This window comes from Myripristis murdjan, chromosome 5 (genome assembly GCF_902150065.1).
Source record: "Myripristis murdjan chromosome 5, fMyrMur1.1, whole genome shotgun sequence".
NCBI lineage: Eukaryota > Metazoa > Chordata > Actinopteri > Holocentriformes > Holocentridae > Myripristis > Myripristis murdjan.
In genome coordinates, this window is record NC_043984.1 from 18,538,934 (window position 1) to 18,566,789 (window position 27,856).

Here is a 27,856-nt window from a genome sequence, read left to right on the forward strand (position 1 = left end):
GAGTCCGCTCTGCCCGGATGGATAAAGAGTGAAAAACGCCCCCCTCGTCGCTACTTTCCGCCCACTTCCCAGCCAGGTGACAGCTGAGCCAGCTAGAGGAAACAAGACCGCTGCAGCCCAGGCAGTACGATATTTGAGGGAGTTCAGTCGTGTTTCACTAATAAATGCACTTTTGTTGCTTTACATACCAGTTGTAACACCTACTCCATGTGCGAGTGCGTCCTCTGCTCGTTGTCACAGAGTCGGACGGCGGCGGACAGCTAGTAGCATCGCGTTAGCTCCTCGACGTCCAAGCAGCACACCGAGGTACTTTGACAGCACTCACGACACACGGCGACGACACAAGACAGCCCAAACTGCGCCGACATGTCCGAGCCGGCCGGGGAAACAAAGCTGGAGCCGAAGCAAGCCAGCAAAGAAGTGAAGGAAAGCGAAAACGTGGCGGAGAAATACTCAGCCATGACTGTGAGCAAGAACAGCGAAGTGACCATGGGCGAGCTGTCGTCCGTGTTCACCGCCGTCCCCACGCACAAGCCCGTGAAGAAGGTACGACTGCGCACACACACTTCACGTTAATTTACCTTCACGCAGCTAATACATGAAACTCTGGTGACACACACTTTGGTCGTGCACTGCCAGTAAAGCTGTGTTTGAGCCCGGTGTGCACCTTACTTCTTTATTATGGCAGCAGCCTGTGTGTCTGCTCCGCTAGGGGAGACCCAAGTCGTTTGCAACAAGGGTAAATCATAACACCTCAAATAAAACAGTGTGTAATAGACCAGCAGCTAGTGACTGTTTTCACTGATCTGTAATCTGTTTATTATTTTTTTCATAGATTCCATGTGTAATTTAATCTGTGAAGTGTCAAAAGTAATGATATGCTCTCCAGCTGTTGCTATAGAGACTGTTTCATCATAAAAAAAGCAAACCAGCAGTATTTTATTTAAGTTCATTGAGAGAATTAAGCAAATCTTAGTACTTTAGTGCAGCTTAAATTAGGGCTGCATGATATGGACAAAATTTCATACCTAGATATTTATGTCAAATATCACAATGGCGATACAGTGTATGGCATGGCTGTAGGTTGACACTTGTTTGAAGTGTAGTAACAGTGGAAACTCTTCAAAAAAACATCATAATACTATCAGCTGGACGTAGAAAATGCAGTTACTCCATAAATATAGATTTTTTTGATCAGAACAGATCAGATCAGTCAGTGTCTTAGGCTAACCCTAACCCTAAATTTGATATGGTCCATATTGTTGCCTTTTGAGAAATTAACATCACGCATGCTCATATCTAAATAACAACATGATAATGATATATTGTTCAGCCCTAGCTTTAATTAGGAATTATTTGGGATTTTTACTTAATAAAACACTTAATTGATAATCTAATTTTATTGTGGAGGAAATGAGACAGTGCATTACTTCTACTGGTCTAAGAATGGGAAAATACTTGCCTTGCGTTCCAATACTCATACTACCATACTATTTAGTAGGGAAAAAAAGAATTAGTATGTCCCAATACATACTAAACTACATACTTTGTAAGGGCAGCTGCAGTACATACTAAAAGTAAAAAGTATAAGTATGCGATTTGGAACGCAGGGATGGAGTTTCACATCATCATCATGTCACTGTCTATGATTTAAGCTGGTGTTTAAAAGTTGCGTGTTTGTATCTGCATGTTTCGCTCTTAAATGATACTGGAGTTACTGAATTCTGCTGCCAATTTCTGGACAGTAGCCTATAATTATTGTGCTAATAAATAGCTGACGGTGCTGCTCACATTATATACATCACAGCTAGGTGACCTTTAGCTGGTGCTGCTTTGCTTGCTTAATTTTTGATTAGAATAATCACATAAAAATACATTGATCACAAGTAGGCTACATATGTACAATGCAATATAAAATTACATGAACGGGTGGATGTATTTTTGTAAATGCTGTTTGATATAGACCCTGTGTGTGATGTAATTGTGCGATGGTTTATCACAGGTGGCTACCCACTTCGCCATTTACAGTTTGTTTTTTAAAATTACACCGATTGCTTCCAGGTAATAAAACATGAGCATATATCTTTACATTATTTCATTTACAAATGTCCAAATGTCATAAATTATCTTGGAGAAAACCTGGGAAAACTTCATTAACTTCTGAGACCTGTACTGTACATACTATAAACTATAGGCTACTATCAGACAGTCACGGTGATTTTTTTTTTTTTATTTATTTTTTTTAATCTGGTTTAGATTTCTCTGTAGCCCAGCTTATCTGTCTTGTCAGGTCTGAATTTACATAAATGAAAAGCTAAAGAAACCTATATATTGTGCAAGAGTTCATTTTTCTGACGAGCACCAAAGCATGAAATGGAAAAAATCTTATCGGGCAGACTCTAGGTTTATTTAACTTAAACTTACACTGTGGTTGATAACTGATGGAGAGAAAAGCCTAACTGTGGTCACATTGTCAAAAAAATAAAACCATGTCTAAAACTATATTCTCATTTTAGAAATGTGTGCACACAGTCTATAAATTATGCATTTAAGGGTATAATTAATTATATTGTTGCATTGGACGTCTCACAGCTTAAATTTAGATAAATTGGACTGTCTTGGTGGATGGTCTCACCATCTTAATACTCCACACATGGCCCGTTGTCTTCGCAGAAAAAAAAATGTAATTTAAGCACATGGATTGTAAATCTGAGGGCGCAGCTTCATATTGTGAGGGTGCAGATTATGAATCACAGGGCGCACTTTAATAAATCTTGGGCACAGTTTATAGACCAAGCACACAGATTTCTAGACCAAGAGTACAGATTTACACATGGATTTGTTCTGTCTACCACATGGGCCGGGGGCGACTGACTGTCACTGTTACATTCTCAGATGAGCAGAGACATGGATTCACTGTTCTTGTCTTTATTATGGTTTTACACCATAATTGTGGCTGTGTGCTACTCTGCTGCTCTTGATAGAAGACAATTTCATGCAAACGAGTGGATTTTAGATGTGTATCCGCATGGTCACAGATAGACACAAACTGAAAATGTGTATTATATGCTATGAATGCTTTGTTTTAATGTTAAAAAAAGTTTAATATTTTAACTTACGTGTTCATGTCATGCTGTTTTACCACATCACAATACTCCTGGCTCCAAATTGACTCCAGTCTTGGTGTACTATTTACTGTTCACATCATGCAACTAAACACTGTGTGTATGAGTGCCGGTAAGGTTGTGACATGAGTGCTTAAAGTTTACTCCTCCTTAATTGAAAATATATAAATCAAAGGTAGTTGTTGTTCACCGTTATTTATGACTAATTAATAGACCAATGTGTCATGACAAATGTTCATTAATTTGGTCCTGCATAGTTTGATGAGTAGAACATATATTAATACTGTCATGGAGTGAAGGCAAGGATTCATTTCCAGTGTAAAGCATTGTAAGGTTCTTTGGATAAAAGTGTCCACCAAATGGCATGTCCTGATTTATCTAGGAACATTCCTTCGTGTTGAACTGACCCCGTCCCTCCCTATGCTATACAGTAACTGTTATCTACAGTAGATAGCTACACACTTTTAAACATGCATGCATATTGAACTTTTTTTATTTTTATCAGTTTTATTTTATTTTTATTTTATTTTTTTATTTTATTTTTATTTTTATTTTTTATTTTTTGCTTAATGTGACAAGGCCCCCTCTCTCACAGTTCACAGAAACAGCCAGTTTAAAACAGGTCCTGTGTTGTTTGTCCCGGTTTCTCTTGTTGCAGTTATCTGATTCTCTTACGAGTTAGTAGAGCTGTTACTCTGATACCTAATGTCTCTCTCTCTCACTCTCTCTCTCTCTCTCTCTCACTCTCACTTTATCTCACACATCTTTCCCTTGAAACCAAAGAAATTCTAAACTTAGATTTTTGACATTTGTGAAACCCAACCATGTATTTTAGTCGTGCCAACGATTTGTAAAAGACACAAAGCTGATCTGGCTCCTCTAAACATTGCAAGTACGTAAACCCTCCGGATCATTCCCTGTACCTGACACGAGATACTGTTCAGTCATGTTGCAGACACAGATAACACAGCAGTTCAGTGAATTTAAATTTACATGTTGGCAAAAATCAACATTTCTTATAAGAAATTCCAGTATGGGTATTTCAGCATTTTGTTTGTAAGAACACTAACACAGTGAAGTGGTGAGAAGAGAGTCCTCTGGCAGGTATGCCCTGCTCAGTAGTATTATATAAGAACAACATTGGTTAGAAGTCCAGTGGGATACACTCCCACAGTCTACTTGTGTACAGCTACTCAGTGAACATCGAAGTCAACTTGAAATTTTTTTACAACCTATATTGCAGTTGCAGCAGTTGTCAAATTGTAAATACCACTTTGTACATCATGCAGTCTAATTTATTGTGTTTGAGTGGTGTATGTAAACTGGCAGATTATCACATGAAAATCCCGAGGATCTGATTCCACTAAAAGCTCAGTCATGAGTTCATAGTTTGAGTGCTTTCAATCAGGACAATGGTAAAAATTTGAGCTATGAGAATTTCTGACATCCATGTGTGGTCTGCATTTGCCCCCTGTATGTTTGCCTTCCATGGAAAGGGTTTGGAACAAGCTGTCAATATTGCATTTGGCTAGACAAAAATCTCACCTGCATTGTTGAAATGGTCTCCTAAACATTACCGATTTATGAAACACACCAGAATGACCTGTTCCTTCAGGGTGTGTTTCAAAAGGAAGACTGCAGTGTTAATGGGACACTTTCAAGGAAGAAGGAAGGGTTTTACCTTTTGAATGGAAAATATTTGCACACCTCATTGAGGGCTGAATGAAGAAATGAGTGCTGTATTGTATTGAGCAATCCCTGAATTGTGAGTATGCCACAGATTTGTCAAATGCAAGGCTATGGGCTCAGCGTTCACAGCACAAGGTTTATTATAGTTAACCTCAGCATATCTAAGTTTCGTCCTTATTCTCCTTTTGGATGGGATCTTACGTGGTAGCAGAATCCCAACACAATTTCAGCTTCTTTTTTTTCTGTAGTTTTTTTTTTCCCTCTATCTTTAATTTTTTTCTTGGTTGAATTACTGTAAACATGAAATGTGAAATCAGGCTTCCTCCACAGACATAAGCTTGTTCATGATGAACTTTGATCTAATAACTTACTCTTACAGCTCTTAGGCCATAGTAAAATACATTCACATTCACTCACTCACCCCACTGATGACAGATTTCCATGGCTTTATTATGGTTGTACACTACATTTTCATTTCCTCTCACAATCTTGTAAATCTTCATGTTCTCGGCCTGAAATGGCTCTCCTCAAATGGTGTAGCATCTTTTTTAAATTAATATTGTTATGTCACCACCTTGTCCCAATCCCCTCTGGAGGAGGACCAGGGCTTAGACCTATATAGATCCCAATTTACTAAAGTCTTTTAAACTTGTGGCATGTGCAAAACCAGTAGCATATGACCTGATTGGACTCCTCAAGGAGTTTGTCTTGCACCAGTGACCAGTCTAAATACTGACTTTGAATGCTAAAAACATTTAAGTGCCCACTTGTGGTTTCAGTAAATCTGGACCGTTACTATTTTATACCATTCACTGCCTGCCACAGACACACATCACCACCACCACCACCTACGTGCTTTCATTTAAAAATGTAGCTCAAAACTCTTAATTTGTACTTTAATGTATAATTTTGATGATGTGGATCCTGGTATTTTTTTCTGTATCCAGTATGTTATCTCTGGAGGTTTATTTTCAAATCAACTACTCATCAAGTACTCCCAAATTGGAAAAATGCCTGAGTGCTGCTGGCAGTATCCCAAGCAACTAATGTCAGAGGTCTGCAGTCCTGTTTCTCTTACTGAGCGGTGTCTGCTACAAAGAAAAATTGTTCTACAATTTGCTGTCAGGCAATTGAATCTAGGCACTTTCAGCAGAGAGAACAAAACCAGCCTGTTTGTCTCAAGACTTTTAAGACTGGTCGTCTGATTTGGAGATAAATCCTGCCGTCATGGAAACGGGCATGGAAGCAGAGCGATGACTCCACTGCTGATTAGAAGCTGACTGCTGTCAGTTTGGTCTGTAAGCTACACCACATGGTCTATAAAGACAGGAGGCAACCCCCATACGTGACCTTGGATCATCCACAGAAGTCCCCTGGCCAAGGCTAAATACAGCTTATCACCACAGCCTGTTGCAGATTTCTCTCATCTACCTACAGTAGAAGACATCTTTCAAGTCTCTGTTTAAAGCCCTGCACCAGAGCCTGACAGCATCATAACTGCATGTATCCGTTGTCTTTATTGAATTAGTTATGACTGAAATAGCTGGCCTGCTGCCTTGTCTCTGGCTGCTGTTTACTACTTCACAAGTGTGACGGGCAGTTGTAAACCTTCTCCCATAACGACCTTTAGAGCAAGAAATGAGGAATGAAAAATGAATGAAACAAAGCTGATTTTTTTTTTTTTTTTAAATATTACTGTGTTATACACACCAAATATAATGGGATTAAATTTAGAGTCAAGTGAAGTGTTGCTATTGTGGTCTTCATAACAGGCCCTGTTGAATTAGGAAATGTCTGATAAATAGTTAATGAAAATTACAGCAGTAGCTCTGAGAGTTAAAAGAAACTGGCGGGCCAACAACTTAAACTTCGTCTGTTTGAGCCTTGTTCTTGTCGAGCAAAATGTGCATTTCCTGTGGCGAGTTGCCCATGGTGTCTTTTAATACCCTGTGGTGTAAAAGCCTCTCCTGACGGCACAGAGGTGGCAGGAATAAAAAAGGTTCTGTTTGGCAAAGACATCACGTCTGTCGAAATAGTGTTTGTTCCTCTGTTGCCATTGGAGGCTGTTATGGTTGGATGGAGGCACATTTTAGGACTGCAGCTATTGATTTGTTTAGTAATCGAGTATTTTAGTTATTATACCATTGATTAATCAAATAAGAAATACTGAACCACGGTTTTTAAAAAGAGCAATGGTAAATATACAAAAGAATAAATAAGTAGCCCAGATTTCTTAAAATGAACATTTACTGTGTTATAGTTAGGGTTAGGGTTATCATCCATGTGCTCGTCAGCCCACTGGATAGAGTTCTATAGATGAAATGAAGCTTTGAGGGAGACCATTTGAATACATAATTTATAGTAATGGAATTATTAAAGTTTGTTGAGAAATCATTTCACCCCTAGCTCATTTATTTAAAGTTATGTGTTTTATGTTTTGCTCTGTATCCGTATTACGATAATGAGTTAGCTTGGCTAGAGGTTGAATGGAGCAGAATGGTCTTTCCCATTCAAATGGACATACCAGGACAGTCAGGGCGGTGGCCGTTTTTTGTGTAGTGTTGCCATGGCACCAGGTTAGCTTCCCGACAGACCATCTTGTGGCAAGTTGCTGGCTCTCTGAGATGATAGACTTTGCAGGGAGGAGCAAAGCAGTGGAAAGACTTGGCTAAAGTACAACGTTTTGTAGTATTTAAGCATTTATATTAAGTAAAATATATGTTATGATGTTGCTTACCAGCTAGCTTTGTTAGTTTGCAGATGTTGACTGGAGGAGCACAATCTTTGTTAATGGTATCCGAACTTATCCCTAACATCAGATTTCATTTATGACAGTCATCTAAGTACTTGCGTAAAACACAGCAGGACATCAGGTTTAAACGTTGAGAATTATTTTAGTGATTTCTGCTTTCAGGCTATAGGCACAGTACAGCATCTCAAATGTGACCCACCTGAGTGGGGATGTAGCAGAGCACTATAATCCTCATATTATTGTGCACCAGCCAAATGATCACTGCAAACAGAGCAATGTCCATTCTACTCCATTCAAGTTCTGTGGTCGGGGCCATCCATTATTCATACCATCTCATCTGTAGCTGCTGCATCTCAGTGACCATACAAACATTTTCTACCCAAATATCCGTGCCAGGCTCGCCACTGATAAACCATTTCTAATACGTAGGTAACATGTAGCCAGCATTGTTCATGACTCAAGTTTTTATACAGTTTTGGTAATTGTCGTGCATTCAAGATTTTGCAACTCAATTTCAGGTAATTACAGGAGTACTTGTATCTTTTACAACAATTCAGCAGGATTCATGTTACCAAGTGGGATAGTGTGGCCATTCTACTGTAAGTCATTCTGTGTGTCTGTAAGGATGGGTCAGAAATAGTTTCTGTATCATTTAATGAGTTATTAATGAGGCTCAAGTTACTCTTACACAGGAGCAATAAAAGACTATTCTGAAACTTCTGAAACTGTTGCTGCCTAGGGAAGTCCTCCAGATAGTGAAATTCTGATACTGTTTATTATTTTATGAATTAGAAACTGACCTCATTTTAGTTTCCTAAAATGTATTCATCTGTTGGAGCCTGAAATGATACCGGGCAGTAGCTGTGGACATTAGAACCCACTGGAAACTTGGTCAATCTAAAAATGGCAAAGTTATTTAGATGATGACAGTCCCGTATCACACAACTTTCTGAGGTGTGATAAGGGACTGTCCTAGGCCAAATTGTAAATTCTAGTCACCCTAAGAAAAAAGTCTAAATGTCATGTGTGGTTGTGATGTCATTTTTACGGGCATATGGAGCTTTTTCTACATGACTCAATACAAGGCCTAGACCCAGGAACTAGACTACTCAATCCCTTCAGTGGCTCAGAGTTGGCGCGACCCTGATTCTCATTCAAAGCATGAAGGGAATGAGGCCAACTGATATTTATGAGGGAAAGGCATTTCACAGAAAAAACACACACAAAAGGGCGAAAGTCTGCAGCCTGATTTATTTAGCCGTAATCCAATCTCTTCATGCTCTGATTCTGTAAATCTGAGACTCTGTTGTGCTGAGGCAGAAATAATGAGTTTCAAGACCTGTGCCCTGCATGGCAAAGAAAGAGAAAACAAAAACATTCCCAAAGAGTTGAGGCCTAGAAATCTTCCAGTCCGCTTCCAGTTCTTTTGAGACATGTAAGATCCTGGGCTGTCATCAAAAATATTTCAGGTTTTACTGCTTTGACTAAAAAAATGAGCTGACTGTGCATGAAGCTAGGTATACACACACACACACACAAACACAACAAAAAAACATCAGTCACCTGTATTTCACAGGTGCCCTTACACACTTCTAAAGACCCGCAGCACAGAATGACCTTTCAGGTAAAGGTCAAAACCTCAGCCAAACTCACTGGGGAGCTGCCAGATGTCTCCTTTCTCTCCTGGAGCTTGGCTAATCATAAACAGTGCAGTCAGTTGTATAATGTAGTGTAGCCTAATTAATTTAATATTTTAAAATAAGAACAATATAGCCTTATCTAGTCAGTTTATGTAAATGAGTAGGTTACTGATTTTTAAGAGGGCTACACACTATACTGTGAATAAGAAATTTGCCTCCACTTAGTTGGATTTAAATTATAGCATCAGACTGGAAAACACATCTTATACATAATGGAAGCCTGTACTTTGTTTTGCATTTGTATTAAGTGTTGGCTTTTCACTCTTGTTGGAAATCAGTCACAGGTCTTGTGTTAATTTTACTGGATTGTTTGAATGCAGAGGGGATTATACCCAACTGCGGAGAGCGTGGGTCAACACACTGTGTTGTGGAATATGCCAGGAGCACAGTGTATGCAGGGGTTACTATTACACAAGACCAGCGGATAATCCACTTATTGGTCTATTTGTAGACTGCCAATGATTTAAGGAGCCCAATTATTAACGCTGTAGAGGAGCTGTCTGGAGGAACGTTTTTAGGATAAAACATGGCGTTATTTATCCCCAAATGGGAAGTTGGGTTTTAGCACGTGGCACTACATATTATAGTTTATATTGACTGTGATGGGTGCTTGGACTATAATTTCACCCAGACATGATTCAGTAGCAAACTACCAAAGCCTTTATTATTTAATGCCTTTGCTTTGCAGTACACTGTACTCATGATTTTTACCTCCAGGCATTGTGATCTTGTGTGACTGACGTAAAGACGCCTGCGGATAGTATTAGAAGGAAGTGGTTTAAATCTTTTTCCCAGAAGGCAGTAAAGTATTACAAGTTAGATGTAAACTGACAAGATTTGCTTCCCTGACATGCAGTTATCACAGAGCTAATCTGCCATTTGTTGTCTGAGTGTGAAGTCTTTCCCTCAGATTATCATTTTTATGTTTGCAAGCAAAATAGTTAATTTATGAGGTATTTATGCAAAGACATGAACAAATACCTGTATCATTACATGAAACAGTAGTGTAGTGCATACACCCAAGTCTACTGCATTTAGAGTTGGCTAAAAGGAATAATCAAAAATATCTTGATTTACAGGTTTGGACATGGTTGTTGGAAATCAGCAAACATAATCATATCACTTATCCTGATTGATCAAACCCACAAGTTTTTTTGTTTGTTTGTTTTTTTTTTTTGGTGGCAAAAGCAGCAAGAGTTTGTTCAGCCTTTCATCTTTCTGATAACTGAAGAGTCTTCAACAAGGGTTGTGAGGTGAAAACAACTTGAGCTTTCTGGATGCATCCTGTGTTTTGTATGGGCTCTTTTAACCTGCTGCCACAACTTGCTTTCCTTTGAGTTGATGTTTTTTATTAAATAATATTTATTACTTGCATTTTAAGTCATAAGCCTCCTCTTAAGAAACTCAAGAAGAGTAGAAGTGATCTAAATATTCAGTCTAAATGGGATTATTTCCTGGTGAAATAAAGGTTAAAATATACATACAACTTCTGATTTTCATTGATTATTGGTCAAGTTGGAAAAACTGGCTTATGATTTCTGTGGGCAGTTGGGGTTCACAACCACAGCATGGGTGAGAGAGCTCAGTATTGCAGCATCAAATCATAAGTGAAGCTTCGTGGTTGTGGGGCAGCATCTGTCGGGCTACATCCGGACATCTATTTTTGGCAACGCTATGTAAAGCAAGCTTACTAGTTTACTATTAAGACTGTCCTGTTGCCTGTAAGCATTTTCTTGCATAGAGATTAAATTCTCTTCACTTGGCTCCATTCAGATCAGGTGTGAGCTGAGGGTAAATTAAAGAGGCCACAGGTATTTACTTTAATAACAAGAAAATGCACTCAGTAGAGTGCAGACCTCTGCCAAGGCGGCAGATCAGGCATTACATCACTTTCATAGAAAACTTATCATAATGCAAAAATAATCATTCTTGCTAAACTTGTGAATCATTTTGCAAAAGCAATTTCTGTAAAATTAATCACAATATGTTTTTGTTATCATAGTATTAGCTTGATATAGTATTCCTCGAGTGCTCCTAAGAAGATAGATACCAAGATTTCTGGTTGATTGTGTGTTTGTCAGACGCTGAAAAAGACAGAGTTGTGACGCGTTGGTCTGCTTACTTGCCTTGCTCAAGTAATAAATTATATTGCTTCATTCCAAGACGGAATGCCTTTGTTTTTTTCCCATGGTTGTCTTCATCACCCAAAGACTTATATCAAGCAAGACTTCCAAGATTTTGTCTCTAAATGGACTTTGACCTGCCCCACTAAAGAGCCCCTGCCAGAGCCATGCAGTGCTTTCGTCTCCTTTTGTAAAAAGATCGGAGCTATTCGATATAATCGGTATATTGATAGCTATTGAAGTATTACAGCTATATCTACTGTATGTCTTTGTATTTTGTAACTTATTACTTTTATTTCTGACAGCAAATCCAGTTTGTCGAGGACAAGCAAGAGTTCAGCAGGTTCCCCACCAAGGCAGGACGTCGCTCCCTGTCCCGCTCCATTTCTCAGTCGTCCACGGACAGCTACAGCTCCGGTAAGAAATAGAGGCAAACCGCAGGATACATGTGCACACCAATGTTCACTGTGGTAGCAGATTTAAATTTAGCATCTATTTATGTCTTTTGACTCCTTTTTTGTGCTTTTTAGTTTATCAAAAAATAATAAATACAAGTCAGCTGACGTTCAGGGGATGGTAAAAAGAGCTAGAGGATAAAAAGTTATGCTAAAATCACAAAACTCAACCCATTGTGATTGATTTCATGTTTACATTAAAAACAACGATTGGATATTTAGTCTCTCAATGTAAAATGTAGTCCCTGCTGTTCCATAGCAGATTCTTTTAGCCTGTTCATTGTAATTTGCTGCTCTAGCATTGCAGTCTGGCTGTTCACATTATTAAATACAAAAGTGACTGTCGCTCTTGTCTGTAGTCTTTTGTCTCTGTCTCCTGCAGGCGTATCTGTGTGTAACCAGCGTTTACATATTCAGCTCTAACTGGACCGTGCAGGAGCCTTGCTGTGTCTTGTGCTCTGATTAGTTTGTTTGAGTTGCTGCAACTACCTGTCATACGTGACACACGATTCATTTCCATAAAATTGAAAATCTTTCAACTTTCCTTTGTCGCCTCACTCTGTGTTGCTTTGTCGCTGTGTTTTGCTGTCACTGGTGTTGTCTCGACACCAGCTGTCATTGGAAACTGCTGAATGCCTGTCGCTGGTGTCACTCTTGTAGTTGACAATGTAAACGGCCAGTTAGTCTGTAAACATGGATGCTCAATATACTTTGTCTTAGTCGTCAGCATCTTTAAACCTGATGAATACCCACTGAACACTCATTTGACCTTGAATCTTGTGTTAACTTGTGGATGTCATTAATTTGGTAAGTTCTTGGAACCCCCTGCTTTCCCTGCAGCTGCATCCTATACAGACAGCTCTGACGATGAGACCTCCCCACGGGACAAAACGCAGGTCAACTCCAAGGGCAGCAGTGACTTCTGTGTCAAAAACATCAAGCAGGCCGAATTCGGCAGACGTGAGATTGAGATAGCAGAACAAGGTAAGATATACAGGGGACACAGCCTCATAATTTTTACCGAGCATTGTTAAGTGAAAATACGTAATTGTAATAGGCATAATCATTGATCTCAACTTTAAAAATAAATACTTGTTCCCCAAATGATGCAACTGCCTCTTGAAAGACTTGAAATATCTGTTGGAGGCATTGATGAAAGGGGGTGGGGAGGTTGAAAAATTGTCCCGTTAAATTTAGCCCTGAATTCTACATGTTAATTGAAACGTACAATAATAAAAGCTAATTTTGTTTGTAATTACTGCATCATGGAGTGTAGATTTAGACTGGATGATAACAAGCTGACCTGGTTTATTCAGCAGTAGCAGCTACATTCAGTACACAACAAAAGGCAACAGGCAGTTGTCTGTATTCATTAAAAAAATTGCCAGTAATGTTTTGAAGTTGCTCTTGTTTCACTCTCTCCAGTAACATGAAGTGAAATAATACAGAATCATATACAACTCATCTTTCTTCCATTTTGGACATTGAACTGAAGACTGAAGACATATTCATCTGCTGCTCTTCTAATTTTTGTTTTGGAGCAAAGAGTTATGGGGAATATCTGCTGCGGTTGACCATCTTTTAAAATAAACAACTACTAGCTGAAACACTAGTATGCTGTTTTTTTTTTTTGTTTTGTTTGTTTGTTTTGTTTGTTTGTTTGTTTTTTAAGTGGCTCCCAGCAAAACATAACAGGAGCTTTTATATACAAGTAATTAAGCAAGCAGTTCTATTTTGATAAATTCTCATCTTTCTAACCCCAATGCCGGTGTTTCTCTCTTGTATGCAATGCCAAATACCATCCAAAAATCTGACTATAATCTGGTGTAGGTACAGGGACAAGGGTAAATTTGGAATTTATCTTACGCTTACCATGGTTTATATTGATGGAATAAGACTAGAGGAAAAGCTAATAGAACTGCTAGATGAATCGCATGTTGAATTCCCCAGCTTTCAGTCTTAAAAGAAAAGTTTGATTTTTTTTTAGGCACTATTAACAGATTGTCTGGCATCATCCTCAGATATAGGAACCATAATTTCATCGGTCATTTCAATATTGAGCCTGATATTGATGTGCTGCAGGCCCCTGCTCAGTTACAACACCGGTTAATGGTGCAATTGTAAACTGCTGTGAAAACGCTTTTTTCAGAAACAAGAAGCTTGGTGTATACTCTCAGAATGTTCTCCTAAAAAAGGATCAATCATTAAAACAGCAGAACTGCTCTGTTTGGAACAGAACCAAGCACTACCTTTCAAACTGTATCCTTCCGCGCTGTAGCTAGAGTCTGCTCAGACGGCACAGTCCTATGTGGAAACAAGTCGCAAAAGAGAACTCCTGTCTAAAGCCCACAACTGTTGAGAAAATGCTCGGTTTGTGATACCTTTTTCAGGAGGACATTCTGAGATCAGCAAGAGCATACACTGACCTGACCTTCTCAGAAAAGTAGTGTTATCCTAGTTTCTCAAACCTATTTATGATTGCCCTATTGACCGCCGTTGTAGCTGAGTGGAAGCCTGCAGCACATCAATATCAGGATCAATACTGAAGTGGCCGGTGAAATGATGGTCTCTACATCTGAGGATTATGCCAGATAATCTGTAAATAGGGGCACAGTTCCAAAGTAGTAAACTTGTCCTTTAAATGATGGATAAGCATATCATTCAGTGATAAATAAGGCACCATTAAACTGTCACATTGCTCAGTCTGGTGAAATGTTAATGTTTTCGTCGAGTAGCCCTCCAGCTTTTAACTAAGCAAATTCAGTATAAACACTTAATAATACTTAATAACTAGTTAAAGTTGATGAAGTAAACCTTGCTGGGATCCATAAGGTGGATAACTTAAGAAAATTAAGGTTTGTATGATGAAAACTAGGCTTTTAAATTGCCAGGAATAAACTGTTTTTTATAAACTGTTCCTGATCATGCAACCCAACTTTTGCCTGACAACAGTTATTTGAATCAGTGCAGCCAATTCTTCCACAGAAAGCCTGTTGCATTGATTGAAATCACTGAATCATGACACACATACACATTTCGTAACTTCATTTGCTTGGGGGATACTAAGCCTTATTTAAGGCCTTTGCCAGGAAAAGTCTTGCTTAGTAGTCTTGATTGGCCAAACCACATTAACACAAGGTCGGCAGTGACTGGAATATCAAACAAAATCTTCAGACACTTCACTGAAGGAATATATTAGCTTTTTATATGTAGTAATTACTCATGTTTGCTATGTTGTAATAACTGTAGCTTGTGTTTTGTGTTTTGACCTTTGCTCTAGGTATCAGAGTTGATGGCTATAATAATCATGCAATTTGTTATGTGCATAAGCCAACCCAATAAGAGGAAGAAAAACAGGAATAAGGAGAATAAAAGAAATACAAACAATAAGAATTCTATTGAAATACTTAAGAATTGATTTGGATTTTAATGAAATTACTGGTATAGATTTTTTTGTCTTGTTAACATGATTTTTAGATATTGTTTTTGATTAGGTAAAAACTCATTTAGCGTGCACTCCTTGAATTCAGCTCATCTAACTGAGGTTGTGACTTTCCTCAGGATATTAATCCCACCAGGCCCACCAGGGTGCCCCAGATTAATTTAGAAAAACATATATATGTTTTGCTAATACAGACAGGTGTGATGGAGGACAGTGAAGTACACTGGAGAGTAGGATTATATTTCCTTATCTATATATTTGATGTGTAGAGGAACTTGTGTTGTTTTGCAATGTCTGCCTCACTTACTTTAACACTTGTTCCTGTTTTCTTCATGTTTTCTTGCTTTCAGATATGTCAGCACTTATTGCACTCAGGAAGAGAGCGCAGGGTGAGAAACCATTGGCAGGGGCCAAAATTGTGGGCTGCACTCACATCACGGCCCAGACTGCTGTAAGATATCACTCTGTGACTTTGAACTTCAAAACCCAAGCCAAGGCTGCAGTGCGACTGTGCCTCTTAATTAGGAGAGGACATTTGGGCATTTATAATCACACTTTCTACACTACTTACTGCCAAGGCATCAGGAGTTCCTGCAAATTCAACACCAACTCTTATATTAGTTGGCTGTTAAATTAATAAATAATGGAGGACATCTTAGTATTTTCTTTAAAATGCATGACTGACTATGAATTTGAAGCTTATCTGTCACCTGGTTTGATGTCATGCAGTCTTCCACCTGACACCATAACAGCAGTAAGGAATATGATTATCTGTTACTGCCAATGACAAGAATTTTGAAGTTACTATTCTGCTGAAAATACCTCCACGTCTTCTGGCTTTATAATGAGTATTAAATAATGCATTATACTAGATTATTAACAAGAACTACAAGAAAATCGTCTTTTAAAAAAAGTGTTTCCACAGTGTCCATCCCACTGAGTGGACCTCATACATTCATACTCTGCCTTGTTAAAGTGAGACTGTACATTTTTTATGAGTTAAATCATTTCTTAAATTGCCAATTCAGCAAGTTGTTTCACTGTAGAGCCTCAAATGGTCAGGAGCAACCAGCCTTATCGTCTTTTTTCAAGACCAGACATACTGTATATCTCAAGGACAAGATGGCTTCTTGGTGCACCAGAAATGATGCAAACTGCATAACAGGATTATCGAGACCGCAGGTTTACCGTTTTGTTCACAAAAATGCAGCCGCACTGCCCACCAAGCCTGGCACAGTTAGTTTCTTCAGAAAGTCCACAATACAAAAAATTAAAATGTTGAATGTCACAGCAGCACAAAAGTTGTAACTGAGACTGTATTGAATTTGTTAAGGCAAACAATGAAGCAGTAAGGAATCAGGACTGACCAGGAAATGACTTGTGTTAATTTTGTCTTCTTGCATTGTTTGTGACCAGTTTACGTCACAGAGGAAAGAGTATTGTAAGCCGATTGAAAGCAACGCTGCTTGTGGCCAGCAAATGCAATGACTGTGCCAACTTTGCATACAGAAAACTCCCTCAAGTGATAAAATGTGCTTGAAATCACTTGTAAACAGTTCCCCTTTTAACCAGTTAATACTTCTGTCTTGAACATATTTGTCAGATTTTCCCTGCTTACATCTTCCTCACAAATATCTCTGTGTTTTCAGGTGCTGATTGAGACTCTGGTGGCTCTCGGGGCTCAGTGCCGCTGGACTGCATGTAACATCTACTCCACACAGAACGAAGTGGCTGCAGCTCTGTCAGAGTCTGGTAAGCCCTACAGAAAGTGAAGAATGTCTAGCTTTTACTCTCAGAGGCCATTGCTTACATTACCTTGTTTGAATGCTGCTGGTGAGTTCTGTAGTCCAAAGGTGGACACTGTGTGGGCTGCTGGCATGTAGGTCGTCTTTGCCAGGGGAAAAAAAAAAAACATTAATTTGACCCACTATTTCTCACTAGACCACCTTCCTAGATTGGTTGATAGTTGTTTCACTGCTAGAAAACATGTATTCATTTAATTTTTTTCAGCAAAGCACATAAATAAATTACTGATTTCTTATAGTTATTATTAAGCCTAGTAACATCTTACTGCTGTCTACAAAGAAAGAACATATTGAAGGCCTGAATCAATTTAGTTGTATTACTCTACTTTTTTTTTTTTTCTTAACAAAATGACATGTGTGTGTGGACTGTGACTTAATGGCTAAGGACAAATGTGGACCCTGAAGCCAGACCAGCTGAGAACCACTGAACTAGACAGAACTTTGTCATGCTTGCTAATGGTAATGGGCCCTGTTATTGCCCTTTAGAGTCCTTTCGTGTTGTGGAAATTAATAATAACTTTCTTCTTACTTCGTACTTTATTAGAAGCTCAGTTATGTTTGTAATGGACCACATGAGTAGGTGTTTCCTTATGGGCAGAGTTGTGCTTTGCCTTGTGACCGTCTCGTGTCCTTTAACACCAAGGATACTGCAGTATTAAGAAATGCTTAATGAACTCTTGGGAAATCATCCCTGCAGAGATGTAGGGAAAACTCATAACATTTGCCATTTAGTGAAGGAACAGTGCTACTTCAGCCTTTTATCGATGGTTGCTAAGTGACAGCTAAATATGCATTTCACCCAGCAGGGTCTTCATGGCTGACAGCCTGAAAGGCTCACAGGAGATTTAGGAGTTGTTGATTGCAGTGTTTGTTTTTGTCCTGGGGTTAGATTTGTGTCAGCTGTTCCTGTAATTTCCTGCTGTGCATGGTCTACTACATGTCGAGCTGACCGCTGTGAATTGTCATGAAACTCAAAGCTCAACAGTGATCGTACCGAAGACATCATTCATATTTGTCTAACTATCTCATAGACTCTAATTGTTGTCCTACTTCTGTTTTGAGAGTCGACAGAGACATGTTAATGTTTTGACTGAAATTTCCACAATAATACACAGACATGATTTTTTTTTTAAGCTGGATGCATTTTATTTTCTCATTATGTTTCCCGCCTATTGCAGGTGTTGCTGTCTTTGCATGGAAAGGAGAGTCTGAAGATGACTTTTGGTGGTGTATTGATCGATGCATCAATACAGAGGGTTGGCAGCCTAACATGGTATGTTTTTTTAAAAAAAATGTTTTTTTTTTTTCTGTTGGACGGTGGGCAGTGAACTTTTCAAGTATCCCTTTGTTTTTGTAATGTTACACTGTGGCATGTGACAAACATGGACAGATAGATGCGCCATAAACCCACAAAAAACACCAAAAAGGCCATCATCTCAGGAAACAATTTGTATTTCACAGTTAAAGATGCACAAAAAATAAAATATCAGTGTTTTGATTTTATTCCCTGTTGTGCACCAATAGGAATGAGGATTTGCCAGTTGCAAAAAATGCAGCTAGCTCTTCTTGTTTACCTGTATGTGTCAGTGCTCTTTTTCCACTAACTTTGCTGACACTGAAAAACAGCATTGTTTCCACTTGCCGTCTATGTTAGATCCTTGATGATGGAGGAGACCTGACACACTGGGTGTACAAGAAATACCCCAATGTGTTCAAGAAGATCAGGGGCATTGTAGAGGAGAGTGTCACTGGGGTTCACAGGTAATTTATTGTTTAATCAGTGTGCACATTCTGTAGATAATTCACTCACATACACACAGACTATACAACATGAGGCAGAAAGTTTTTTTTCCCTCCCTCTTTCCTCTCCCTAGGTTGTATCAGCTGTCTAAAGCTGGAAAGCTGTGTGTGCCAGCCATGAATGTAAACGACTCTGTGACAAAACAGAAGTTTGACAACCTTTACTGCTGCAGAGAGTCGATCCTGGATGGGTGAGTGAGGACTTTTTTTTCTGAAATGATCATTATAACTTGCATTTTGCTGTGCAACCCTTGCTTGATTATCCATTTAGATAAGATTTTTAGCCTGTTAGCTCAATACAGTTAACCTGCTAAGGGTGTCGTCATCTCCCAGCTTCCTTCCATTAAGGAACTGGAACCCCGTTTACTCTTTTAAAATCCATCTTGGGTGATCCAATCACAAATGGACAGTACTAAGTACAACAGTGAATGGGATGCACTTAGATATTATGATCTGATCATTCAAACCACCTTTGAAGGCGGTCAGGGACTCATCGGGCCACACTACATTTGTAGTGTGAATGATAATGCACTCCTGACAACATTGGAAGACCACCTAGTTGCTTTGTGGAAGGAAGGAGCACTTAATAGAGTGATCTATGTACAGTTCAATTTTGAATGAGCTTCTTGTCGCATTATATTACTATGTATGCATCATTATGTCTTTTGGTCTCCATTGGTCTATTCGTGAAGCAGTTGTGACTGCTCTCTTTTGTGAATTGCCCAGAGTTTGGGAATAGGAACAGTGTGGAGATACAGTGACAGCATGGAATATGAGGATGCAATATGATAATGCAAGGTGTGAACAGCTCTCTGGGCTGCCCAGATAACCTGTGCATGACACTCAGTCTTTCATTACTACAGGAAGTGCATCACTTGATGTGTCAACTTTTCATGTTTAACTTTTGTTAAAAATGGCACCCACTTGCATTTTATATTCAAATAATGACACAATTAACAAGATTTTGGCTTGAGCAGATACAGATCAACATATTTTTACACTTACATAAAAGTTGCTAATTTTGTGTGTCTTAAACTGTAGCTTGAAGAGAACCACAGATGTCATGTTTGGAGGGAAACAGGTGATCGTATGTGGGTACGGTGAGGTAAGATGCTTCTTTCACCATGCCACATATATTGTCTATTTCCGTGTGGCTGTAAAATTAGTTGTGGTGACACACTGCAGTGCTAACAAAAAAGTGTGAGCATGACAATTTCAAACTGCACATCCAGTGATCTGTCAGGTACTTTTGATTGATTCTTCTACAAAAGCAGCAGGGAGGGCAAGTAAAACAAATTGGACAGTAGAAATCATTGTATGGATCTTACCATAGTACTGAGGTACTCTGTGTATGCACATTGTGTGGAATATATATCAAAGTTATTTTTAGAGCTGTGTATTGGCAAGAACTTCATAAAATACTACGCAGTCATGATGCATGAGAGACAATAACATTTTTTATTTTAAATACATTAAAATACGTTATAGAATTGCCTGGAAATGTATAAATAGAGCTAAAAATACAACCTACTGCATAACACCTTGGTAGACTAATAAAATTAAATATAAAGACTAATTAAATATGAGCAACAACATATGATATGATAAATCACTGACTCAAAAACTGACTCAAAAAAAATGTATTCATTATTCCCTTTCAAATTTATCAAAACAGAATTCTCACAAAACATTTGTTAACACAGTGCACTAAAATGTAGATGTTATAACATCTGAAGATGAAGTGCATAAATGACATGTATTGATCCAAAGTGGGTTGAGAATTGATACGTTATTGTGAAAAATAATTGCTCAATACTCAGCTGTATTGAGTTTTTTTTTTTTTTTTTTTTTTTTTTTCGCGGATAACTCCAGTATCACACTGTTGGTCATCTGTTGTGCTGTCTTTGCAGGTTGGGAAAGGCTGCTGTGCTGCTCTGAAAGCTCTGGGTGCCATCGTCTATGTCACAGAGATTGATCCCATCTGTGCCCTGCAGGCCTGGTGAGTTTTAGGAAACAGAAACTGGGAACACAGAAATGCTGAATGTGTTTAAATGTCAGACAGTTATGAATAAAAGAAACAGCAGCAGGAATAAGACCATGGTAGACCTGTTTGACTTAGTTTGTAATAGGCATTCCAAGGGTTATGCACTAATGGGAAAATCATCTAGCAATGTAAAAAATACTGTGATTCAACTTAAGATATATTCAGAGTACAAAGTATGGGCCCTTTTAGCCTGAATCTCTTCCTTCTCTTGTGCCTGAACAGCATGGATGGATTCAGGGTGGTCAAGCTCAATGAGGTCATTCGCCAGGTTGACGTCATCATCACATGCACCGGTAACTGCTTCAAACTACGTTATGTAACTGCTCAGTGGGATGCACTAATGTAGGATTACATATATGGGCTTTTAATCTGTGCCTGCCTCACATCATCAATAAATGCTTTTAAGTTCATGGCTCTGTGCGCTCTCCCTGGGCGGGGGTGGTGGTGGCTCTACACTAGTAGGCCACATGTGGATGCAGAGCTTGTGCACTGATTGATCCTCATTGGTTGGTTTGGTTTCTGTAGGGAATAAGAATGTGGTGACCAGAGACCAGCTGGACCGGATGAAGAACGGCTCTATTGTCTGCAACATGGGTCACTCCAATACTGAAATTGATGTGGTGAGCAGCCTTGGGCTCGTAATATAAATTCTTACAGCAAAATGTGGATAAACATGAGAGGATGTTTGTGATGATCATCTTAATTATTTTCTGTGGTAGAAAAATAGTGTCACAATTCAAAGTTATATCTCTACCACAGACTGGTAGTTGCTGGCTGGATTCTGTGCAGTCACATGTTATTGGTATCGTACGACACTATTGTAAAGTGTTATAAATGATATTTTCCTCTCCTTCAGGCAAGCCTGCGGACCCCTGAGCTGACCTGGGAGAGAGTGCGCTCTCAGGTGGACCATGTCATTTGGCCCGACGGCAAGAGGGTCATCCTCCTGGCTGAGGTGACAGATTGCATCCATTTTTCTATCAACTAAGAACAACAAACCAATTAAGCAGCACGGTTTGGAATGTGTTGTCACATCTCCAGCTTCCTAAATGGGCAGATGCAGTAATCTCTTATGTCGAAACATACTAATGTTTGACTAATGGATTGGCTAGTGAAAGGAAGACTCCAACATTTTGGGCAGAATTCCCTTTCTCCGACTTACCCGGACTAAGACAAGCTTAGCTCAGCATAAAGACTTGAAATCGATGGGACGCACAGAGGTGAAAATGGTATTGAACATCTTGAAAAAAGGGTGCTCTGCCCAAAATGTTAGTGTTCTTTTAATGTTACAAACTAAACCATAAGCAAACATATATACAACACTATTTTTATATTGGATCAAAAAAGGATTTAGAACACAAGTTCATTCTCTTTTCATGGCATGTTGTCTAAATTTATAGGCAGGTAAAAAGATAATGGGAGTTGTGTCAAAAAATGTAGCCGTGATGTCAAGAATTACAGAAAAATAAAACTTTTACTTCCTTTCACTGATGAGGTGGACAAGTTGTACTAGATTATTTTTGTCACATTGTGGATGACTTTTATCACATCCAGTTATAGAGCAAAGTGACTGACTCATCTGAATTTTGCTCTTTAAGAGCATGACATCAAAGTAAAATGGTCTCATACAATGGTTCTTCATTTTGGTACACTTGCTTCACTTGACTTCTGGCTATTTTTAAAATCTTTGTTGACAATACATCCTTGTTTGGCCTCTTTAGGGTCGTCTGCTGAACCTCAGCTGCTCCACTGTCCCTACCTTTGTCCTGTCAATCACAGCAACCACTCAGGTATCATGTTGACTCAGAGTCTGCAGCCTATAAAAATACATAAAGCCTACATAAAGCAGTATTGGCCCTAACTGTCACAGAGGTGAGCGCTGCGGTCTACTGCAGATAGAAGAGCAGAGTTCAGCCTCTACTTCCTCTTTTACTGTAATGCAGCACATGTTGTCTCCACTAATAAATCACTGGAGTAAAACAACATTTATCGGAGCTGAGCTTGCCTCATTAAGATACAGTAGGAGTGAAACAGTGAGTCCTGCTTACGAAGGAGGAGCAGTGTCACATAATGGTAAATTCTGGTAGTGACATGTTCCTTTCCTTTATAAATGAGCAATGATTTCAGCAAATTCAGCAATCAATTTCATTTTGTTTTTTGTGGCTATTGAATGCTTTCAGAATTCATATGGCTTGAATTGCATCCATTAAACTAATAGTGTTCTCTTGTGTTCTTTGTAGGCTCTTGCCCTCATTGAGTTGTACAATGCTCCTGAGGGACGATACAAGCAGGATGTTTACTTGCTTCCCAAGAAAATGGGTGAGAATTTATAGATATTTGCATTTTACCTGTAGTTAGCCTCAAAGTCCACAATCTACAGCACTTTTGTCACATGTCTACAAATCACTGTTGAAATGATTTCCTTTCAAAACTTGCATCAAAATTGAAAGCTTACAGCAACAAATTCAATCATGAATTTGCATTTGCACTTCTATTCAAAATCTATTCAAGGTAAAAATTCCCAAAATTTATTGCCTCAAGTTTTTACAGTTCAGTTTGCTGCTTGTATTTCATTTCTTAAAATATTAACTTGCACATTTGTTCTTGTGTGAATTCATATATGTGACTGTTTTATGAGAATGTAAATTTCAACATATGCAAGTTCTCATGTCTTCTGCTGCTAAAATGCCTCACTAGAGCTCTCCTTCTAACCCTCTTCATGCGCTCCAGTGTTACATAATTGATAATATAAGTTATGCCAGGCTGGCACAGACTGTTCTGTACAGTTCCACTGAACAGACATGTTAGCTTCCTGTGCTGAGCCTTTTATGTGTGCCTGTGGTTTCATTTTTGTCCCAAATGTAATTGTCTGTGCATTTCAGATGAGTATGTTGCCAGCTTGCATTTGGCCACTTTTGATGCCCACCTGACAGAGCTCTCTGATGAGCAGGCCAAGTACTTGGGCCTGAACAAGAATGGTCCTTTTAAACCCAACTACTACAGGTACTAATCTACACAGCCACAGTCATTCATGTTTACAAGGATTCATTCATACCACCTTTGCAAACAGTAGTCAGACAAACACAAACATGAACATAGTCATTTTGCAGGATTGCAGTGTGCATTCTACCCAGGAAACACCCTTTCACATATAGTGCAACAGGATATCCTTACAAATACAGTCATGATTTAAAGGATAGTTAAATCTATGCCTCCCCCAGATGCACGTGTGGCTCAGTGCTAAACAACATTTTGCCAGCAATACCTTCCTGCAACACAAACCTGTCATTTGTACCATCCTTACCATTAGCCTAAGCCATTGATAATGGAAATAAGTGGAGAACACCATTACCTTTTTTCTGAGATTATTTTAGTTCACTGCTGACACATGTACACAAAAAACACCATGCATACGAGAAAGACACCATGCATGTTTAGTGTTTAAAGTGTTTTTTCCCCTGTGTTTTGTTATTCACAGGTACTAATCTGCATGGAACCCACACCTCAGCACCACTGAACTTGGGCAGTACCGAATATTACCTATCAAGACGACAAATGGAAGTTATATATTTTGTATTTTACAGACTCTTCACAGGATGCAAATTTATATTTAGCTGTATTTCATTAGCCACAGTAAGTTTTGTCTTGATTCACTCGTTGCTTCCTGCACACGACCATCTGGCACCCGACTAGCTATGAATAGTCACTGTAAAAGCAGCAAGTATCTTTGCTGTCAGCTGAAGATTTTATTTTTTGTGCTTCTGTTTCTATACCTGCTCCCTCTTTGCTTAGAGATATGATATATATATTGACCTATACATCAATATATTGTGCCAAATATATTATGCAAGGAAAGGGTTAGTTGCAAAATGTAAAAGGTTAGTTGTGAAATGTGTTTAAACAAATGCGCTTTCTGCTTTGATGTTGCTGCACTTTCTCAGTAAATACATTCCATCCAGATGATTATCCTGCTGCAGATCAGGGCAACAAGGAAGCTGAGTAATTTTTGAATACATAGGAGTAGAGCTTTGCTTTTTTTCCTGCAAGAGATATATCCATTTGTGAGGCTGTTTTGAGTGTCTGGTAAGAGTATTAGTTGCACTTCAGGGCATTCAAATATCTGATGCTTTGTGTAAACACTGTGAGGTCCAAAAGTCCCGACTCTAGTACTGACAACTGTTTGTTTACATCATTTATGAAAAACCCAACTATGAAGATGACAGATTTTTGATTTAAATCTTGTTCACACACCATTTGGTAAGATTTCCCAAATTGTTGTCACACCAAATTCTTCATTTACATAGTAACACATGCATACTCTCGATATAAAGTATGAATTATTTTTGGCTTACTCAACAACTAATACATCATATTGACTAAATTAGTACAGTCATCCATGTGTTATTGCTGCCACTGCTACTGTTTTTACTTTTAAAAAGAACTTAGTACTTGCAGCTAAATTGAAAGTTAAGTTTATAGGGGGCAGTACAAGTCAAATGGTAGGCATTTTAACTACTGATAAATTCTTAAATACTAACAAAAATTAAGTGACTTGTATTAGCACAAATAAATGTAACCCTGTTTGCCAGATGTCATTTGATTAAAAATTTCTTGTATTTTTTATAAGTGATCAAACAAGAATTCTTGGTAGTGGACTCTTGGACTATTGGACCCTACTGTGTGTTTTTATCCTGATCTGCACTATTAGACCTTAGTATCCATGTCTGGTCTCACTAATGGCACTCTTGATTTTATGGCTCACAGTTAAACTGTAAATAATATTATAATTTGGTACTCATCTGTCTAGTTAAAGTTTACCTGTCCAGACTAAATTGACTGGGGCAGCTATATTCTGTGTAAAGTGTACACAAGCTGTAGACTCCATGGTCACCAGTTGTTGCAAATCAAATTTTGGAATGGATATTCCAAAGATGTTTATTATTAGGTACATACATAGCGTACGGTGTTTGTATACCTGGCAGTTACAGATGATCCAGGCCCATATTGATATTTATAGAAGATCAAAATGGAGTAAATCAAATCAGATCTTGTAAATAAAGGGTTTCCATCTGCTTCTCAATGACAATATCAAATATTCCCAGCCTGGACATGGATAAGCTTTGCTAGTGAAACACTTGTCAAGGCAGTTGTGCTTTCTTTAACCACTGTGTTATCTTGTGTATTTTTACTCTTGCAATTCTAACATCCTGCCCCATCCTATCCTGCCCTGCCCTGCCCTGCCCCACCCTGCCCTGCCTTTTCTGGCTGTATAGGCAACCCCTCGCAGCACTGTTTTTCAGAGACCTGTTGAATGCACAATTTTAAATGCCTCATTTATTTCTCCTTTGTAATTAGTGCTCACGTTCGCTAACTTTAATGTATATTTTCAGGTTAAATAGTGATTGTGCAAGTAGTTGTTTTTTCTCTGAATTTAAACCCCTTAAATGGCTCATGACCTGCTCTATTATGCCCTGGTGGGCACACCACACAGTTGACGATATGACCGTCCCTGCAGAGAGTTACAGATCATTTCTGTATTTCCTTTGTGCAGTAATTTCAAGTTTGACCAGTATTTTACAGTACGTTACTATAAAGTGAAGCGCTTCATCTTTGCACTAACAGTGAAAGGGCATTACAGCCAAGGACATTTGAGTGAGGACATTGTTGGCAGCAAAATAAGTGCTGTAACCATGGTTACTTGTCAGTTGACAGTGCCTTGACTCACTTAGTACTTCAACTTCACATGTACAACTGTCTTTTCTCTGAAAGTATGGAAATGCTCAGCATGGTTGTTATTCTGCAATATACAGTAATTGCTATGCAGCAACATGAATTTCTCCCATGTTAAAGGCATTTTAGCTGTAGAGTGGCAGTGAGGTGTTAAACCAGTGTTTTACAAAACTCAAATATGCATTACTGTAAGATAGCTCACGAGACAGTTTTAGACATCAGTAAGAGACATATTTTACAGACATATTTTTTCTGTTGTACAAATGTACTTTTTTAAACATTGATTTTAATGTAGATTATTCTTCCCTGTCTTATTTCTAATAACAGTCAAGTAGTGAAATTATTTACAGTGGTCTTTTCACAATACCACTGGGAAAATGCCTTGATAATCAATTCCTTTTTTTGCTTTAAAACAAGATGATGGTCATTTTTACCCTAGTTTCAACTCTACTATGTTGACAACTGAATGTGATATTACTGGAGCAAACTGTTGGACCTATGTCACATTAAACTAAATAAGCATACCACTGTGATTTGACGTTTGTACACTGTTGCTGGTTTAATTTTTTTGATGTGATGACTTTCATTTGACAGTTATTTAAAGAAAATATCAGCTATAACACATATTTACTTTCACCACAATCTATGTAAAATGTTTAGTTTGGTTGAAGAATACAGTTATAACAGCATTTACAGCCATTCACTGTCATGGGGAATTTTCTGAGCTTTTATCTGTTTATGCTTTTATTCATGTATGTGCACAAACCCCTTTAATAAACTTTAAATTTGAAAACGGCTCAGCACATCATTTAACAAGCACTGGACTTTTTGTCGACAGAATCGTGATTGAGGTTTTTTTTTTTTTTTTTTTTAATTTTGGAAACGAAACAGACATTTGTATACATTACAATAACAGGATAATCAAAGTCCACAAGGTGAGCAGCATCAGTTCCTATTAGCATATAAAAAAGAAAGAGAAAAAACAGAAATGGGAAAGAAAAAGAACTATCACAATAAAACAGAGCGAATCATGGGATAACACAATTCATGGGATATCCATAACCTTTAGACTGAGGCTTCAGGGAAAATCAAGAATCGTGATTGAGGTTTGTTTACCTATGAGTGAAATGTACCATAAACAGTTTGTCCATACAAACAGTCCTTTCAGAGGTGTTCAGATGATGGAGAGAC

The 27,856-nt window shown here is 38.5% G+C and overlaps 1 protein-coding gene across 2 annotated transcripts; it reads left to right on the forward strand.

The window, feature by feature from the left end:
- Positions 1-44: 44 nt before the first annotated feature.
- LOC115358889 (S-adenosylhomocysteine hydrolase-like protein 1) lies at positions 45-27,458 on the forward strand. 2 transcript variants are annotated; one of them, XM_030051008.1, is made up of 17 exons: positions 45-546; positions 11,695-11,806; positions 12,685-12,828; positions 15,637-15,737; positions 16,936-17,038; positions 18,270-18,364; positions 18,746-18,852; positions 18,966-19,082; positions 19,933-19,996; positions 20,802-20,890; positions 21,158-21,228; positions 21,461-21,555; positions 21,792-21,890; positions 22,657-22,725; positions 23,176-23,254; positions 23,818-23,938; positions 24,414-27,458. In XM_030051008.1, the coding sequence occupies exons 1-17, from the start codon at positions 367-369 to the stop codon at positions 24,418-24,420; spliced, it is 1,653 nt and encodes a 550-aa protein (XP_029906868.1). In that variant the 5' UTR covers positions 45-366; the 3' UTR covers positions 24,421-27,458. The 2 variants fall into 2 exon arrangements, with proteins under 2 accessions (XP_029906868.1, XP_029906869.1); XM_030051009.1 differs by lacking the exon at positions 24,414-27,458 and having other exon boundaries at positions 23,818-23,945.
- Positions 27,459-27,856: the final 398 nt, after the last annotated feature.

Coding starts and splice junctions, on each gene's coding strand:
- LOC115358889 (XM_030051008.1), top strand. CDS start 367: ATGTCCGAGCCGGCCGGGGAAACAAAGCTGGAGCCGAAGCAAGCCAGC. Junction 18,365..18,745: donor AGGGTTGGCAGCCTAACATG/GTATGTTTTTTT, acceptor CGTCTATGTTAG/ATCCTTGATGATGGAGGAGA. Junction 21,891..22,656: donor GGGTCATCCTCCTGGCTGAG/GTGACAGATTGC, acceptor TGGCCTCTTTAG/GGTCGTCTGCTGAACCTCAG.